The sequence below is a fragment of the Solenopsis invicta genome, chromosome 13 (assembly GCF_016802725.1).
Source record: "Solenopsis invicta isolate M01_SB chromosome 13, UNIL_Sinv_3.0, whole genome shotgun sequence".
NCBI lineage: Eukaryota > Metazoa > Arthropoda > Insecta > Hymenoptera > Formicidae > Solenopsis > Solenopsis invicta.
Window position 1 is genome coordinate 6196859 of NC_052676.1, and position 20542 is coordinate 6217400.

Genomic DNA, 20542 nt, shown 5'->3' on the forward strand with positions numbered 1-20542 from the left:
TATTGATCGACGGCTAAGATTAAACTTTGATCAATGGGTACTGGGACTGCCTTTTTTCGAGAACAGAGTCCGCGTTGATTGACACTTTCCATCGAGATTAGATCAATGGGTGCTGGGACTGTTCTCGAAAAAGATTGCAGTAACCTGATAGCAACAACTTTGCAAGTACTAAATTTGATGTTGAAAAGTTGCTATTTATTTGCCATTAATAGAATTGGAAATCACTTGAGTGCAACCTTACAGACAAAACGCTGTCTCATCTTGTCCCGAGTTTATCGAACTGAGTTGCTGCAACATTGTTGGCAACATGAAAACAAACTCACTGCATTTGGTTATCTGAGTTAATAGGTGATTGGACTACCTGATTCTTTCGAGAACAGAGTCCGCTTTGATTGACGCTCTTCATCGAGCTTAGATCAATGGGTGCTGGGACTGTTCTCGAAAAAGATGACAGCGATCTGATAGCAACAACTTTGCAAGTACTATATTTGATGTTGAAAAGTTGCTATTTATTTGCCATTAATAGAATTGGAAATCACTTGAGTGTAACCGTACAGACAAAATGCTGTCTCACTTTGTCCCGAGTTTATCGAACTTAGTCGCTGTAACATTGTTGGCAATATGACAACAAACTCACTACATTTGATTGTCTGGGTCAATGAATGCTGGGACTGTCTTCTTTCGAGAACGGAGTCCGCGTTGGTTGACGCTTTTATTGAGCTTCAATGTGTGCTGGAGGATGCTTTTGTCTGTGCGAGATGCTAGGTTATTCAAAAATGAACTCGAAAACAATAAAAGTAATTTTGTTTTTCTTTAATTGGTCTTAATTACTTTAAAAGTTACTTAAGAAAATGTTACTATATACATATATTAATAAAAGGTTACTTTTGTCGCTTTTTTATCAAAAGCAATCACTATTTGACTTCTTTTATCCGATGATTGGATAGTAGCATTGGAAATATTATTTGTGTTTTTTATATTAATGTCTAAAAGTATTATAATACATTAAAAATATTATAATACATCTAAAAATATTATATTACAAATTGGAATTAATTTAAAATAAGTTCTAATAATTTGCGAAGTATATAAAACGTCAAATGAAAAAAGAAATTCTCAAAAAAATATTTGTCATTAGAAGAAGAATTAAAAGTACAGAGTATTAAAAGTAAAAAGAAACATTTCTATAAGAAAAGTAAGTATAATATTTAATGTTCCTAAAACTATGTTATTTGAAAAATGTAAAAACAATATTTTAATAAAAACGACTAAAAAAAGTTTTTTATAAAGAAACGAAGTTAAAGAAATTTTGTAGTATTATATTATTTTACTAATGTTACACATTTTATTCACACTTAAATAAAATAAATTTACTAATTTTATCATTGTTTTCATTTTTTTTATTTATTTCCCGCTAAACAAAATCATGTTGCAACGACGTTCTGTAACGTTGCGTTATAGCCATGCGACGTTTTGGGTTTTGTCGCATAAACGTTTCGGTAACGTTCAAGCAACCAAAAATGTCCTGATTCAATTACCTTACATATGCGACATCACATTTCCAACGTTTCTGCGACTTTTTTAAAACTTGCAATACAATGTTAGGGAAACGTTACCCAAGCAAGTAAAAATATTTTAAATATGTTTTTAAATCAAAAGAGAATTGTTCTCTGTGAGAAATTAGAATTCTATTCCTAATTTTTTAAATTGTGGAGGTGCCAGTTTCGCAGAAGTTTTTTTTTTAAGAATTTTTTTCGGAAATTTTAAGTGGTCACCCATCCAAATCGCGACTCCGGTAAACGTTGCTTGACCTCCATGATCGCTACGAACTGATCTCTAGCGATGATCCCTGAACACTTTGCGTTAATATATGTATATCGCTGATAGATCAGGTAAATATATGTTATTAAAAAGGTGAAACATATAATTAAAACATATTAGTTATATAAACATATATAAGAATATAGTTTTTTTACTGATTTTTACAAATAAGCATCTGAACTTTTCTGTTATATTCGTTTAAATAAGAATACAATTAAAAAAAAAAAAAAATAGTACAATAATTAAATTAAATATAAAAAAATTCTTATTGTTTTATTTTAAATCGTTATTCCAAATAATTCTGTAAAATAAATTAAAATTTAAACTTTTTTAAAAATGTTTTAAAATAAATAATAATTGAAATATAAATAGTTTAAATGTTGAATACACAATAATACACAATAAATAAATATTGAATAAACATTTGAAAAATGTTTATTGAAATAATTTTCTTAAACAAGTATTTTATAAAAAAAATACTTAAAAAATATTTAATAAAAATATATAATACGTGATTAAAAATTAAAACAAACTTTTTCAAAAACTTATTTCTTAAATGTATAATACAATATAATTATTGGCTCAAAGGCCGGTATTTATAGTCGACTCTTATTTCAAGACTGTCTTAATACAATACATTATTGCTGCTATAGAGTAGTTAATAAATTTAAACCTTTGAGTGATGTAACAACGTTAATGCAGGTTAGGAAAGTATGTCAAAGTTAAAAATGTTGCATATGCTACGTTGCTGTGATGTTTTTGAATGTGTAAAAATTAATGTTTCAAAAAAAACATTGAAGCAACGTAGCGAAATGAATGTTTCACAAACATCGTACATGTAACGTTGAGGTAATGTTTTTAAGGTTGCAAAAAAAAACGGCTTATATGAAACGTTACTGTTACGTCACAAAACGTTTATTTTGTGACGTTCCAAAAAATCACATTTAAGGTAAAAATGCAATGTTTCTGACACGTTCCACGAACTAACGCAAGTAAAACGTTACTTTTAAACGTTACAGGAGCTGTTCATTATCTGTACATATAAAACGTTACAAATTCACTAAATTAGGGTCAAAACGTAACGTTCCCTGAAGGTTTCATGTTTAGCGGGATCCGCTAAACAAAATCATGTTGCAACGACGTTTTTGTAACGTTGCGTTATAGCCATGATACGTTTTGCGTTTTGTCGCATAAACGGGTAACGTTCAAGCAACCAGAAATGTTCCGATTCAATTACCTTACATATGCGACGTTACATTTCCAACGTTTTTGGGACGTTTACGAAATTTGCAATACAATGTTAAGGAAACGTTACACAAGCAAGTAAAAATATTTAAAATATGCTTTATAAATCAAAAGAGAATTGTCTTCTCTGTGAGAAACTCTATTTCCAATTTTTTTAATTGTGAAGGTGCTTTATTTTGTGTAAACTAATTGAATTGCTTTTAAACGGAATCGGACAAAGTGCGATTTTATAAGGAGCGAGATACGAATATATTTCTTTGGCGAATCCGGTGGATCTTTCAAATCCGTACACATTACAGATAATTCTACTAATGAAATGATTCTTCCGTTTCTGTAGCGATAACGACCGTTTTGAATATTTTGATACCCGATAATATCTTACAATATTATCAGTATTCGGGATTCGTGGTTTTTGTTCTAAGGATTAGGACCCACGAGAAAGAACGTCGCTTGGACGTGTTGTACGGCTAACGTGCGAGTCTAAGCTCGCGGACACCAGGAAATTTGAGGTCCGGCGGAGGAGGTTCAAAATGATAAAGTCTATTTGGCTTCAGATAATAGATGTATTTGCACTCACAATCGATTACAACGTAGGTACACTTAATGTAGCTGCGGATACGACGCGACACCCGGTTGCTCGCACGACTTTACAGATTATTCTCCGTCGTTTGGTCGTTTGGGCGCTCTTTTTGTACAAGGGTGATTGCGTTAAGCCGTTGCTTGGCGCAATCGTTCGTCAGCATTTTCGTGACACGGTTAGTCCAAGTAGTCCACGGGTTTTCGGGATTTTGGGCTCCGTGTTGCGAAAATGCTTTACATTCGTGGCATGATAACCTCATTTGGTTGTCATGCTTCGCATATTTCTTAATTTTAACACTTATGTGGCCTGGTAACCTTATTCGGTTGCCATGCCTTACGTTATTAGGCTATAACAGATGGACTTTTGGATGTGGCCGGATAGAGTCTCAGACACTTCTTTTCTTTTATTCCCACGTTATGTATTTCGATATTTGGACACTGTTGATTCCTTAAAGGTTAATTTCCTCAGAAGTATAATCTTGGCTCGTGTTATCGAGATGTCATCGGTACCATCACGTTACCGCTCGACGAAAAAGTCTTGCACGGCCGAAACATGTCTCGTGTCGTATTCTAAGTAACTCTCTGATCACTCATCATTAGACAGCCTAATTTATACTGCATAGGCCGTCGATATTGTCATATATGGTTACCGCAATTCGACATGACCATATATGGTTATTGTTGAATTTGCTCACGCAATAATCGACTTTTGCCAGATTGCATTTCCGAAGCAATAGGCACTTGTGGCGTATATGTTGCTAAGGTAAACTGATGTAGTAGTAATCGGAATTCATTGTCGTTGTCTTAAAGGTTGGAACCTACGAGGACGTCTCTGCGATGTTCTTATTTCCACTTGCTCCTCTGTAGTATTCACGATGCTTACTGCATATGTGAAATCATGTGGTTTCACCAGACATTCGCCAGGGAATACTCCTCCCGCTTTTCCTTCTTTTTGGGTTATTCCGTTTTTATTACTGTTGGTAGCGACTTGAATTATTGTCTTGCTGCAACGTTTCAGCGTTATTCATTTATAGGGATAGAGCTTGAATCTTGTGTCTCCTATTATTACCTGTCAGCTATCGTTTTTAATTTAATCAATGAAATCGATGCTCCCGTGCCGAATAAAAAGTCGCTTTTATTTCGTGGTTTTATTTTGTATTTTATGTTATAATGCTACAAAATAATATAATTTTTTTATTTTAAATCTGCACGAATTTCGATATTTCCATGATATCAAGATGACTTACCGTGCCATATATTTCCTGTAATGTATCAGCACATTTTTTATTGTAAACTTTTTAAAAAAGTTACTATTAAGAAAATGATAAAGTGCTATCATTTTCAGACCACCTGTCATGAGGTAGATTAGCATGGCGCCCCTTTTTTATAGTGGTTTCCCCCGTAGTCCTAATCAATACTGCCGGAGGTGTCGTATTGCAACGCAGACGCTTCGTAGCTCGTGTACCGAGAAGCTCTCTGCTGCTCGAGTTTCAAGCAGCAGTTTATGTAGATCGCAATTGCAAAAGGCTATTGCCGATCGCGATTGCGACATTAGTGCTTCCGCATGTGTAAGCGTTTTCGCAATATATTCGGGCAATGGACGTTAGGTTTTCGCATTCTCGGGTTTGCCTGTATTGCGGCAATGAGTTTGTTGTGCCCCTAGCACGTCACTAATGTATTTTTGGGATCGTTGTTGCGCCTAAGGAGTAAGAACTCGAAGAAAGGCAGCTTGGCTGGTTCAAAGATCTCAGACACACTGATTTGCCCAACGTTATAATAATGTATCTTTCTTATCTTCCTTTTGTACATTTGTAGTATATTCACTTGGTTTTCGGACGATCCGGTATATACGGGTCTTGATGCGTTATCTCCCGGCTTACGTTACCGGCTCGACGTGGAATACGCACGGCGAGTAACATACCGGTCAGTTAATGATTTTACTCTCTGTCGCTTCCCGCTTTTGTTGCTTTATTTATTTGTAAATTTGTCAATCACTTCGACCAATTGTGTGCGTGTGCAAAACGCAGCTTCCAACGCTTAGCCGCAATATGAATAACGGAAGGCAACTCAGCAATTGCTTGCGCAGAATGATAGTATTTCGGGCAGGAAGCCCGAAAAACTATCCACGTCTTTCGATATCTTTGCATTGTATGGGAAATTTGAATCCCTTTGCGGATGTGCATATCGAAATCGCGCTTGATTTTATAATGTTGTTGTATTGATTACAAAAAGTTTAATTTTCTTTCCGGTGTATGGTGATCCGAAACTGGATGCCATGCGCTAGGTCGTTTTCGCTCGGCTATAACACGACTTTTTAACAAGGTTCTGTTTTAACAGAAGTACAAAATGTTTTTACTGTGTAAAAATAAAAGAAAAACGTGAAACAATACATCTAAGGTTTTTGCTAAATTCTATGCTAAAAGAAACAGAGAGCAGAGCTGATTTAAATAAATTTATTCACATCTTTGTTATACTGACATGTTTTTTAATATATTATATGTAATTAAAATCCTTACTATGATGTAGACACGAAGTAATAACGTACATATAACCAAGCGACTGTATATTATATCGATAATATATAATAATAAATTCTCTTTGAAGTTTAAGCACAAAGTTCACTGATTTTGTACATAAGACTACATTCGTGCCTCGTTTGTTCCAAGCTAAAATTTATAAATATATAAAGCTATTATCTTTTTATATATGTATACACGTGCGTTCGCTCGCTTAAAGCTATAATATAATCTGGTGTTTGTACATTTCTAGTATGTTACTTCTAATCTAAATGCATTATATTTATGTAACAATTATAAGCAGTAAATTGAGAGAACACTTGTTTCTTGATGACATAGAATAATTGATTTACACATTTCTGACTACTGATTTTTATAACGCAGCGATTAATTAATATCGAATGTTCATCGAGATTACGTTGATATATAAACTATTGACTGTCGAGAAGGATAAAGCCTAAATTGATATTTGTAATCAAAATTAGTACGATTTCGAAATAATTAACTGGATGAAATTTTAACACTTTGACGGCATCGCGTAAGACACGATTTCACCCGCGCAATCTCTGTTCTCATTTTTTAAATCTTTTAAATCCACAGATTTATAATCATACAGATTGCAATTGTTTTGATTTCTTCCTTCATAAAAAAATATTTTTTATTAATAAAAAAATAATAATTAGATTATACAGTTTAAATAATAGTGTTAATTCTAAACGATTCCATGAAAGATACCGACGCGACGGTAGATTGTAGTACTCGTGTGAAACGTACGACTGTCAAAGCGTTAAGATTACCCATGACCAGAAAGACAATTTCGAATATACAGGGTGATTATTAATGGTTAGAACAACTTTTTACCATAAGAGCGTGATTTACCGACGCATTTGTATTTCTAATATAATATAATTTTAGAAATTACATATGTGTCGATAAATCATGCTCCTATGGTAAAAAATTTTCCAATTATTAATAATCACCCTGTATGGTTCATAGAACTTATAGTATATGGAACAGGAATAGCTTATCTCCGCAATGAGTGGCGACTGAGAGCAACATCTAAAGGACGAAGATATATCTCTATCCTTTGCGCGTCCTACTTGGGCTGTGTTCCGATATTAACTGCCAGTACTGAAAATGTATAGTATATGTGACGTGAACTATAAATTTTCAGTACTGCCAGTAAAAACGGAACACAGCCTTGACACAGTGCGCATGCGTTGAGTTAGACTCTGTTTTCTAAGCGAGCATAATTCATGAACCACGTATCGTCAGTTAGAAATCCATTGTGCCTGTTTTCGAGTCCATTAATTCGTTTATTTGAATCATTTTTTGTCTTATTTATAATAATTTCTAAATATGTGATGCGAAATAGTAAAAAGTAAATGTAAAATGGACTTTTCTAGTCTTTTATTTATGATGAAAGTGTATTAATTTTGTGTATTTATGACGTATATATGCTCTTTTTTCGGTATTATTATAAATCTTTGTCTTGTGAAATAAACAAATTCTTATGTATAAACGTATGATACATTTAACCAATTGAATTCTATAATTGTTTAACATTTCTTGATTCCGAATGTGTTCAATCATTTCTTCTTGAAGAAAACAACGAGTAAGAATACTATTTAACACTTTTGACGCCAAGAAATCTTTAACATTTTTTTTTTAATTGCATTTTTATTTTCCTTGATAATTTTCTCGCACGCACTTGTGATAACAATGACATCTTTACTCGGGTTAATTAAATTCCATTTTTTTTTTTCTATGAGTCCGTGCAAATTTTTGTCTGATTTGTTTTTTTGCTTTATCATGATTGTAACACAAAATGTAGTAATGACCTATTATGAATAATAACCAGTAAATTGCGTATCAATAATAATCGATAACGATGTTAAGAGGATGCTAAAGTACCACGAATTACCGACATTTACAGTGCATTAAATATCTTTGGATTGGCTTTACAGAATCACAAAAACTTTTTTTAGAATTGAAATACGCGTAAAAAGAAAGGATGCTCAGGTCAATTTTATAAGAAAATCGAACAAAAATTTAATAAATCATTAAAAATTCACTCGTATAGCCGTCACCTGAGGTTAACTTTACCTTAATACAGAAGTTGTGTAGCTCGTGCGTACAAAATGATAGTAGAGCACCCTTCATAAAACATGCACGAATAACACTGACCTCACAAAATTACGATTGAACGCCTAACAAAAAAGATACGCTAATGTGGTTTTACCACATGCATGTTTCGCTCAGCGAAACCGAACTGTCATAAACAGAGCAATATGGAGCCCTACAGTAGTTGATAGGACTTTTCGCAGATGGCGAAATAATCAAAAAACAAAGACAGATCTATGCAATGGACAAAGAACAATAGCCTGGTCTTGCTCGATAAATAATCTGCAGTGATCTGTAGGACCGACGTCGAGGAAGTTCTTCTGTTACTTTAGCATCCTCTTAATGATCACACGGAATATAATTATGAGAAGCAAAGCGCTCCGTGCTGTATCCTCCCGATCCTCTGTCCGCTCTGTCCTCCGTCAGCTGACACGTCGCGGCGAGTAGAGGGGGAGAGGATCTGAACGCTCATTGGCGGAGCGCGATCATGGGCACAACATTGGATCGTACGCGCAAAGGACAGAGATATATCTCCGTCCTTTAGATGTTGCTCTCACGTTTGCGCTCGTATTCCTGTTCCATATACTATAAGTTCTATGGTATGGTTACGAATACCGTTACTCGAGCATTCGATTGGACATAATTGGATATATCGTGCAAATAACCATTATAAAGTGGTAATCGTAAAGAATCACTTGTAAAATAATATATTTATTATCTGGCAGTTAAATAATGCAATCCGCACGCAATTGAACACAGAAGGTCAAGGCGCTCCACTATCTTCGTAATAATCGTTATTCTATTTAAAAAATTCCAAACTGTCCGAAAGAAGGACGTACTATGTTACCGATTTTCGGCTTTTACGTGCCATTCTTTATTCGCGTCCCTTTCTTACGTACGTTGGTGCTTTTAATACTTTACCGTAGCTCGAGATAATTACGCAAAATTGACTAAGAGAAAGCGTTACGCAGTGTTGTCGGGCAGTGATTTTCTCACGCAATTCTATTATTTTGGATTTTTCCTCCGACAATCTTATTCCGTGACTATGAGACGGACCATGAACGTCAGAGGCTTTTCCCATTCTGTTCTCGTTGCCGTCGCGTTTTTGGGCCGACCGTGGATAACTAAGTGAAACTCGCCGGGACTCTTCAACCGATGTCGGAAGTGCAGGGCGGAAATACCGCGTTCCCTGACAATCTCGAAGTGTCCGTCCTGATTGCCTTTCGCAATGGTATAGTCCACATTCTCGTCCTGCAGAATGACAACCGTCTATTATTTCCGATCGAAGAGCTCACAATTATATTTAATAATTCATAGACATAGCAAGAACAGACCGAGTGTATTTAACTTCAAGTAGTGAGGATTAATTAAAAATTTTTAAACACGAAAATTAGAATCTTAAAAATTAAAAAAAAAGATATATTGTTTTCACTTGCCATTTCCTGGGCTAAAATGTCATTTTACTCGTTTCCCTACCTCGATAGCGGATTGCAGTTTAATTATCCGCGTTCGATGTCTCGTCTGACGCAGATTGATCTTGAGCACGTGTTCAATTCCGTGATGATGTCTTTTCGGCCGGGCGTTCCGACGTTTCTTTTTCAACTCGCCTCTTCTCGTCCGAATTCTTCCATTCATCGATTTATTCCTGGCGCCTCTTCTGTGCCGTTCTTTTCCGTTTACCTATTCGAAAATATTTCGTTTACCTATTCTGTGTCATCGCATTATTGCGATAAAAAGGAATCATTTGTGCTTACCTTGCACGAGAAACAGCCTTCCGTGGAAATTGTTTTATCATCAGCCGGCGGTATATGATAAGGATCAGGATTGATTTGGAACGTCGGCACGTTGCCAATATCCTCGTCATAACGTCCTGGATGCGATGGATTAATGGTAGACAGGCAGTGACCCTGCAGTAAATTTTTTGATAAATGAATAATTTAATATCTTGCTAGATATTTCAAAAATATGTTGAAAGCTTAAATCAAAGTTCTTCGTTACGTAGTTTCGTTAACACGAAAAGTCGAGAGAGAACAAACCTGTCCTATCCGCTGATAACCAGTCGGGCAGCCGCAAATAAATCCACTAGCTCCGTTGGGAGTACATCCAAAAGCGCACGGACTTCCAAGACATCCTGCGCCAACCTTGAATACATAAACAATTTGTCTTTTCTCTTTAAAAAGATTGGGTTTGGAAAATGAACAATAGCCTCAAAGATGTATTCAGTTTTAACTTAACAAAAATATAAGATTTATTTTACCTGCACGCAAATTGCCAAATTATTGTCGAACTGATATCCATCTGGACATCCGCATTTATAACTACCAATAGTATTAATACAAGCAGTGTCTCCGCAAGGTGACGAACTACATTCGTTTTCATCTATACATTGATTATGATAAAGGTGTTGTACAAAGCCGTCCGGACACCCGCAACGGTAAGTTCCCATGAGATTCTAAAAGTATTTATAATTTAAAATATTTTAGATTGAATGGTATATCTTGTCACTTTTAAAAGCGAGAACAAAAGTGGGAATTAAAAACGAAATGGATAGACGGCAATAACAATGACGCCAAACTGTGTCATTCTTCCTTGACCGTCGGGAGTTCCGAACAAAGCATAAACGAAGAAAAAGCTGGTCGAGCACTCGGATATTCGGAAAATTTGTCAAACGACAATATTACGCTGTGTTGTACCTCCAGGTACAACAAGATAAAATATTCGGGCTTTGTTCCGTTTTAAGGGTTGGAACTTACGAGGAGGGCACTTAGAGGAGGACGCGTGAGGTGGCGAATAATATTCTCCCTTGATAATTAACACTGTTATTCCTCAAAGATTATTATAATCGATTTCTTTTACTGTAATAACGAATCGTGGTGAACGGATCATGTATTTTGTCGCGCACTCGGCTGCTGGACGTGTTGATGGGTGTCGGGTGACCGACTTATCGCGAAGCGCCGCTCGGACTTTACTATTAGAATCTCCCGCTGCCCAAGATTAAGCAGCTTAATTTTTAATATTGATAGTTATGTTATGATGAGGCATCGGGACCTCACAATGACCATATATGGTCATAGCGGTGTCAACCGTGCGCGGCTTAGGTTGCTCGCACGATTGCAAATTCTGCAAACTTGCATTTCCGGTGCAACGAGAGCTCGTGGCGTAACCGTTGCTAAGCGGATATGTAAAACGATTGAAGTAACTAATGGGGATACAACAGTTGTTAAGTGTCGTTTCAACTTACCTGGCAACCATGTTCGCAATTAGCATCGTCAGCACATTCATTGTGATCTGTGCAGAATCGTCCGGTATGATCTAATTTGAAACCTCTCGGACAAATGCATTGGTAACTTCCCAAGGTATTAATGCATTTGCCAGGTTTCGGACAAATGCCTGGTTGATTGCATTCGTTTATATCTGGAAGAAAATTATATTTTAAGAAATATAGGCACGCGAATAATAATTTAGAAGAACATAGTGAAAAACAATTATATACATTAAGCTTATATACAGGCTTATATCCCACAATTTGTGATCGAAATTTTAATATCATTTCTTATAAAATAAAAAAATAAGACAAAAATTTGAATACAAAAAAATCGAGGCTATAATATTTTTTAAAAGAGAAATATTATAGAAGGCGAATCAATCTAATATTTACGCGCTCGGAGACGGTACATACATCGTACAGTGACAGTTACTAGATAGAAGTGATAAAACTGTCTAATAACTGCTCAAAAAGTACATGAATATATTTCTACGACGATACTTGGTACTGTTGTTATACCCTATATGGATACACGTCGTTTAAATGAAACAGACTGCTATCATAACGTTATAAATATTTGATATGCTGGGCGAAAATTGGTAACGAATAATGGTTCGTTTTTTTTCATAATTCTACTGCTTTTTCATACGTTAACGAATTGGGTTAGCTATAACCATTCTACGCTTTATTTCGGAAACGTTTCATCATTAGCTAAGCTTCCATTATTACAAATACCATAGCCCAAAAAAAGATTAAATTATCCACGGTCTTTACGCCTTGGAATCAATGTTTCAGAGTCGGCTTGGCTTATAATGTCATTTTTATTCAAGTCTACTATTCACTTTTGTGCATTCTGTGTAGAAAACACCGTGACAATTGAAGCTCTTTGTCGTACACAAAGAAGTTTCGAGGAAGCCCTGTTTCTGAGCTGGTGCAGAATGGTCAATTTTTGGGAGGTTTTCTTCTATCCTTTTTTTTCCGAACGTCGGCATACTACTTAAACACCGTGTTGCGTTTAAAGAGAGGAGCCTTGTATGCTTTTGTTGCAGACAGAATTACAATTGATGGGTCACAATAGCTACAAGAAATCCAGTGGCGACACTCTCGCTGTGCGACCCAAAAGTAAAAGATATCAGCAACGGCCTTTTGAAAGACATGCAGAAACGTCTCGCCGCAGAAGTCGCGAATAGTCTTTCAATCAATTGATAAAATATAAGCACGTGAGACATAAGCCGCGCGTCAAATATTTACGTTATTAGTGCAATGTTTCATTTGAACATATACAATTTTTTTAATATCAAAGTAAAAAAATTAAAGGAAACGTAACCATGGCACGCATCTCCCTGTTGGGTGTAGCCTTCTTGACAGTCGCAAGTGTAACTTCCTGGTGTATTTATGCAGTTCTGTTGGCACAGATGATTTCCAGTTGCGCACTCATCCAAATCTCTGCAGCTGATACCATCGGGATTTAGGATGAAACCCGACGGGCATGAGCAAATAAAACTGCCCTGGGTGTTCTGGCAATTGTACTTGCATGGTTTTGGCGTTAATTCGCATTCGTTAACGTCTGCAATTTCAATTTGTTATTTATTGCCACAAAATTAAATTTATCAAGTTTAAATGGCTGAAGAAGCTTACCAATACATCGAAAACCAGTTTCATCGGCTTTATAGCCTTTATTGCAGATGCACCTGTAGGATCCGAGTGTGTTGATGCAAATGCCATTCCTGCAGAGATCAGGTATGGTTTTGCACTCGTCAATATCTGAAAATTTATATCAATTCTTAAAACGAAAAATTTTGATGAGTACAATAATGACAGCAAAAATTGAGGAAAATTTGCGAGAATTACGATAAGATGATACGCTGTAACACAGTTTTGTTGGAATAAAATTTTTAAATAATGTCTGTCAAAAAAGTAGACAAAGAAGAGTGTTTAAAAAACCTGCTTTCGATGTGTTTGGACAAAAATAAAATAGACATTGTTTCTTATAATTTTTGAAATAAATAATCTGATGATAATAATTATTAGGTGCTTGAATAAGTTTCCGACGTTCTTTTTGTGAAATAAAGATACGTATGTTTTTGTTTAAATATATGTACGTAACTACAAATCAATTTTTACACAAGATTTTGTTATACGTTAATGAGCAAACAATATTTTCTAAACGTTTTTTAATATTTTTTAAATAAAATTTTATTTAAAAAACATTTAAAAAATATTGTCTGCTTATTGAGAAATTTCATAAATATTTTCCTATCGGGGAAATTGATTTATTTCTTAATCACCGTCGATTGAATTGTAGATACAGTAAAGAAAACGAGATAGATAATATACTGCATACCTTGTCCATCCACGGAGAAGCCTTTATCTAGGCAGAGCTCATTATAATTGTCGGAGTCTCTGGATGGACAGATTTCGCAATGTGGTCCCCAGGCTGCTCCCATGGTGCAGCAACAGCCCGCCTTCGTAACCGTGAGCTGTTCCGAGGTTCTGGAGATGCATCTGCCGGCGATCGTTCGCAGGAAGCAATAGCCGACCCTTCGGTCTGGTCATATGGAAGTACGAGTATATTTCTGTCTTCAGCATTTCGATCCCGATATCTAATATATCGGGATTCTATTTATTATCTAATATCTCTTTTTTTGCGCTTCATACCGATACACGACTTTCCATCCGCGCTTTCCTCGAAACCGTCGAAGCAGAGACACTCGTAGCTCCCTTCTAAATTAACGCAACGACCGTGCTGACAAAGGCCGGAGTTAATGGCGCATTCGTTGATATCCTTGCACTCGTCCGCCATCCCTATCTTTTGGTAGCCAGGCGGACAGATGCACATGAAGGTGCCAATCAGATTTTTGCACTGATATTTGCAGTCGTTCGCCGGCGTCGTGCATTCGTCGACATCTGGAGATTTTATATTACTTTTCTTCTTCGTAAATGTGTGCGTGTGGGCGTGCGTGCGCGTGTGCGTGTGTGTGCGTATGTATGCGTGTGTGTGTGTGTGTGTGTGTGTGTGTGTATTTATAAAATCAGGCTCTGTAGCTCTTATCAAAATTATTGTTAGAAACTTTTTAAAATATTTAATCGTACATCGACAAATGCGGCTTTTAATTACCTACGCAATGGCGGCCGTCAGGTGACAGGGTGTATCCATAAGGGCAGATACATCGAAAGGAACCTGGAACGTTGTGGCATCGGAAGGCACACTGATTGCCCAGCTCCAAACACTCATTTACATCTTCGCATGTCTGATGAGCCCCGGGCGCGTATCCGTCATTGCAAGAGCACTCAAAACCACCGTCGATGTTGCGGCAAGTGCCATTGCCGCAGATATTCTGCACAGTCAGGCACTCGTTAACGTCCACACATCGCCTTCCAGTTTCATCCAACACGTATCCGGTCGGGCACTCGCATCGGAATGAGCCGTCCGTGTTGATGCACTCGCCACCAGAACAAGCATCCGGCATAAATAAACATTCGTTCAAATCGATTCCAGTATCATCTCGCCCTGGTCCTTCCGGACACATTCTCTTGAACTCATCTGGATAAATGTAATTGTATATTATTTTCTTTTGTCTTTCGAATACGTATAATTATACAAACTTTTAAATTGATAAAATTAATATTTATTTGGCTCTTCGTTTCATGTTTATGCGCGAGTGAGACTACAAGATGTCAAAGTGTGACGTGGTGTAGCTACAGATAGAGTTATAAATTAATCAGAGAAGCAACGGATTATTTGATGTTACAAAGAAAATTTCTGTGTACATTTCTTTGTTTGAATAAAATAAAGAAGAAAAAAAACAAAATAACAATATAAAAAAAAAAAGAGAAAAAAGTCATTTGCATGAGTGAAGAGATCAGAATAAATTTTTGACAACGCTCTAGAAGTCATCATCAAAATGTGTCAATGACAGAAGCAATTGGGAAACTTTGAAAATCTGTAGCGACAGATCATTAGCCATTACCAAACCGAAAGATTTATCTTAAAAAAAAAAATTACACGAAGATGCTTCTTTGTTTTTAATCGCACTTTAGCGACCTATAAAAAGTAATGTCACGACAAGAATTGAAAGCCACAATTTCTTTTAGAGAGATATTTACCACTATTTTCGGGCGGACACTGCTCGCAATGACGGCCCCAAGCCTTGCCCATCGTGCAACAACAGTGCTTCCTGGTCATCCCACCCTCCCGTGGGAAGGTGCATTGGCCTCCTCTATAATTATCGTAGCATTGATCCTCCCTTACATCGATGCACCTCAGTGAATTTGGTCTCTCGCTTAATCGATATCCGACTGGACACTCGCAAATTACTCCACCTTCTGTATTGATGCATCGTCCATTCTCGCAAATATCTCTCGTCTCCACGCACTCGTCTACGTCTGTACAAATATAAATCGCGTTTAGAAAGTACATAATCAATATGATTCAATGTAAACTTTAACATACCAACGCATTTCCTTCTCGAATGATCCAGTTCGTATCCTAGTGGACAGGTGCATATGTAAGATCCCATTAAATTCTGACATTTTCCTGGAGATGGACATAATCCCGGTATCTGCAGATAAAGTATTAAATTGTAAACATCAAGTACGTATCAAATAATTATAAATCTATAGCCTATTTAAATTAAAGTTTTAATAAATAAATATTAAATGCATCTCCTTCTTGGAAACTTATGAGAAACAGTCTCCGTCAGGATCTGCACGACGCACCTCATGACACTCATCAATATCGCGACAGTGCTGGCCATCTTGCGCCAACACGTAACCGTCCGCACACTCGCAAACAAAACCGCCGATCGTGTTCCGACATCGGCCGTTGCGGCACAAAAACGGCATGATTCGACATTCGTTAATATCTAAAACCAGTTTGTTAAAGGTCGAGACTCACTAAAGGTATTTTGTTAACTGAAAAATTGTTGAGTATTTCCAAATATGGTTGACTTACCCGCACAGTCGTTATTCGGACTCAGCTTGAATCCTTGGTAGCACTGGCATTTGTAGGAACCCAAGGTATTGATACAAGTCCCGTTGTTGCATATATTTGGATTGCGTTGGCATTCGTCAATGTCAACGCAATTGTCCCTGTCGCGAGTCAACGAAAATCCAGAGTGGCAGATGCACTGAAAGCCACCTTGCAGATTGTTGCACGCGCCGTTGCTGCAGATGCCTGATCGCTCGTAACATTCGTCGATGTCAACGCAATCATGCTGACTGAGTCCGAGTTTGTAGCCGGCCGGACATCCGCATTCAAAGTAGCCCTGCTGGTTAATGCACTGCGCGTTTCCGCTGCAGGGATTCGGTATCTGAGAACAGCGAAAACAATGTTCATGAATTTAATGTTTATCGCAAAATGTCTATTTGTCCGTTACGTGAACTAAAAATTAGTTTCACTTTTGATAAATTTTAATACTAGATTACACGATTTATAATTTTGATTTTCTCTAATACACATCAATTTTATTTTATGGAGTTTATTAATTTGATTTTTGAAAGACTCTTGTTATAATAATTTTTTTTTCGCGGATTAAACGGATCAGAATCTTTTAGACAAAACGATTGCATCAAAGATTGCACCTGTTGACACTCGTTCTCGTCAATACACTGATGCGAGTCCTGGTCGTAAATAAAGCCACGATCGCATTGACACTCGAAACTGCCGGGTGTATTCATGCAACGACCGTGAGTACACATTGTTGGCATCAGGGCACACTCGTCAATCTCCTCGGAATGATTCGTGATTGGATTCATGATCTGACCCGGCACCAATCCGCAGAGAATCTCATGTTCACCTGTAAATAACGAATGATCATTATTAATTCTATTTTACACGTATGTACATATTGTTTGATCGTTTGAAAACTTACGGGTTCTTTCACCAGGACACTTCTCACAGAGGATGCCCCATGCTGCTCCCATGGAACAGCAGCACAACATCTTTGTCTGTGGTTGTACCATGGGATTAAGGCACTGTCCAGATTCATATGTAAGGTAGCAGGCTTCCTTCCTCATGTCTACGCACTCCTCTAAAGAGATGAATAACAATTATGTCTTACGATTTTTTTTGTATCAATCTTGATGCACATTTTTATATTCAAATCTTTATTACAATCTTTAATAATATATATTATTTCAACAGTTATATTTAGTGGCGATAATGAAGTAAATAATGACATATGACAACATAGTATAAAGTTTTTTTGTATTTGGGCATACTGACTTCCTCCAGGCATCGCCATATATCCTTCGGGACACTCACAATGGTATTTCCCTTGATCGTTGATGCAGTGTCCTACGCCACATATTCGTGGATGTAACGCGCATTCGTTTATATCTGCAATAATTTTTTACGTTAGCTGAACATCCTTTCATCATAAAAAATGTACAAAATTCAGGAAATTTAAAAGAATTCAAAGTTAAATTTTTTTTTACAAAAGGGACTAGGTATTGATTATAATTAGAGTCCGACTGAACATTCGGTTTCGGTTTCGGCCAGTTTTGGTTAAAAATTTAAATTTTGGCTATACAAGCAGATTTTACACAAATTTTATATAAATTTTACACAAATAAACCTATTGTGGTTTATTTTTGTAAAATTTATATAAAATTGTATATAAATTTATATAAAATGTGCGAACCTATTATAATACTTATAACAACCACGGCTGATCTAATATAACAACGGGGTGTCCAATCAAAATTTGTAAATCCATTCCGTAAGTCCATTCTCCGATTTTCCAAGAATTTTTATTAAAATTCCAGGTATTTCTTGTGCATGCTTCTATACATATATACCTTTCTAGAATTTTTATATTTTTTATTAAAGTTTTGGTTTCTGTTTCGGATTTGGATTCGGATTTGGCTGAAACTAAAGATCGACCGAATATTCGATTTCGGTTTCACCGAAAATAAAAGAAAAGTAGTTTTGGTCAAACTCTAATTATAATACATAAATTTAAGTACAGAATTTTTCAAATGACGTATATATTTTCGTTACCAATGCAATTAGTCTTAGATTGATCCAGGATGAAGCCTTCATTGCAGGAGCACATGAAACTACCGAATGTGTTGGTGCAGTGTCCATTTTGGCAGATATTCTCGTGCTCCTCGCACTCATTGATATCTTCCAGAATAACGGTTACGCGATTCGGTCTGTATCCCGGCCCACTGGGACACAGTTGATCGTATTCTTTCGTGCCGATTTCCGGACACTCCTCGCAACGATTGCCCCAGGCGGTGCCAATGCTGCAGCAACATGTTGCCTTCGTCACTGATGATGCCACTTCGAAGATGCATTGGGGTCGTCCAGTACCATGCTCGTGGCCAGTGAAGCAAAGCGATTCGCGTCTGTCTGTGTGATCAATTTAAAATCGGGATAAAGTGAAATTGTGGCACGTGAAGAGCGTAATATTTGAAGCCAGGTAGAACAGAAAGATTGCAAAACGTTGCAGACGTACACAGTAAAACATAAAATGTTAATTTTAACATTTTTTGCATGTCCCAGAAAATCCACTTTAAATTTTAAGTTAAAATATTTTTTATTCATTGTGTTACTTATTGACAAATTAAAAATGTTGAGTAACTGACACAATACTTTACATTTATTTACATTATTATGACTTTAAATGTGATGTACATATAAATTATGTTATGTTGTAGTCCCATTAGCTACTTCAATCATCTTGCATATTCGCTTAGCAACGATCACGCCACGAGCTAATCAAAACGTGGTAACACAAGAAAATTTTAACATATGGACGCACAATTTTTTACTGTGTATGTGCATTAAAATTAAATTAAAATTTAATATAAAATATTTTATGTAAAATTGTAATGTTGCATAATCCTGTATTATATGGGAAATAAATGGAAAACCTACCGACGCAGGCATTCCCAGCTTCCACCAGTTCATGATGTGGTGGGCATCTGCAGATATATTTGCCCTGCGTGTTGATGCAGGTGCCATATTGGCAAGACTGCGGGCTCTCGCACTCATCCACGTCGGTGCAGTTGCCGCCGGAACCATCGAGTTTGTAGCCCTCGTTGCACTCGCAGCGGAACATGCCGAAAATGTTCTCGCAGTGACCAAAGACGCAGAGATTGCTGAACATGTCGCACTCATTGATGTCCACGCATGCCTGTTCATTACGCTCATCCGGATGCATGAAACCCATCTCACACTCGCAACGATAAGCGCCCGGGTAGTTCAGACAGTGTCCATTTTCGCAGAGCGTGTTGTCCTCTGTGCACTCGTCTATGTCTTTGCAGCTGTAGCCGTCGCCTCGAAAGCCAGCATCGCACACGCACTACAAAAACAATTTTAGCGGAAAAGAATTTACATGAAAAAGTTGGCGATAGCATTTGAACAAAGTTATAATATATCTGGAGACAATGTTTCTTCTCATTATTTTCTTGAGGAAAAAAAGGGATGAAGTTAAGTTACAGTTATTAAAAAAAAGTAATTCTAATTAGAACTTCATTACAATATGTAACGAAGTAATTTCCAATCAAGTTGGTGTGTGCATATTGATATATACAGACTCATTATAATTACAGCGAGTAATCAGAAACCTCGACAAAGTCATCACGAATAGATACCTTGAAGGAACCCTCGGTGTTGATACAATGTGCGTTGGAGTCGCAGCCGCCATTGTTCGTGGAGCACTCGTTGATATCCCAGCACTCTATGCCATTCCCGGTGAAGCCCTCGTGACAGGTGCATATGTACGAGCCCTGGGTGTTCTGGCATTCGGCGAACTCGCTACAGGAATAAGCGTTCAACCGGCACTCGTCGTCGTCGGTACACGCTGGTCCCTCCGCCGGTTTCACCGAGTATCCCTCCTCGCAACGACAGTTGAAGGAGCCGATTGTGTTGTAGCATTCGCCGAATCCGCATATTCGCGGCTGTGTCGCGCACTCGTCGACATCTAACGAAATAACGACACGTAGACAACAATTGGCAGATGATGTAAATTATATGGCAGTA

The 20542-nt window shown here is 36.9% G+C and overlaps 1 protein-coding gene across 3 annotated transcripts in view; it reads right to left on the minus strand.

The window, feature by feature from the left end:
* Positions 1-8976: 8976 nt before the first annotated feature.
* LOC105201379 (fibrillin-2) overlaps positions 8977-20542 on the minus strand; it is a 36605-nt gene continuing 25039 nt past the window's right edge. For all 3 annotated transcript variants that reach the window (XM_026138000.2, XM_039456668.1, XM_039456669.1), the window contains 21 exons: positions 20155-20483; positions 19436-19862; positions 18554-18907; positions 17777-17890; positions 17424-17582; positions 17134-17348; positions 16505-16862; positions 16270-16415; positions 16004-16112; positions 15658-15936; positions 14669-15094; positions 14209-14457; positions 13895-14098; positions 13189-13314; positions 12878-13117; positions 11527-11699; positions 10543-10737; positions 10322-10426; positions 10040-10192; positions 9762-9965; positions 8977-9536 (listed from right to left, as the gene is read on the minus strand). In XM_026138000.2, coding sequence (XP_025993785.1) covers positions 9318-9536; positions 9762-9965; positions 10040-10192; positions 10322-10426; positions 10543-10737; positions 11527-11699; positions 12878-13117; positions 13189-13314; positions 13895-14098; positions 14209-14457; positions 14669-15094; positions 15658-15936; positions 16004-16112; positions 16270-16415; positions 16505-16862; positions 17134-17348; positions 17424-17582; positions 17777-17890; positions 18554-18907; positions 19436-19862; positions 20155-20483 — 4784 coding nt within the window. In that variant the 3' untranslated portion in view covers positions 8977-9317. The remainder of the gene's footprint in view (positions 9537-9761; positions 9966-10039; positions 10193-10321; positions 10427-10542; positions 10738-11526; positions 11700-12877; positions 13118-13188; positions 13315-13894; positions 14099-14208; positions 14458-14668; positions 15095-15657; positions 15937-16003; positions 16113-16269; positions 16416-16504; positions 16863-17133; positions 17349-17423; positions 17583-17776; positions 17891-18553; positions 18908-19435; positions 19863-20154; positions 20484-20542) is intronic.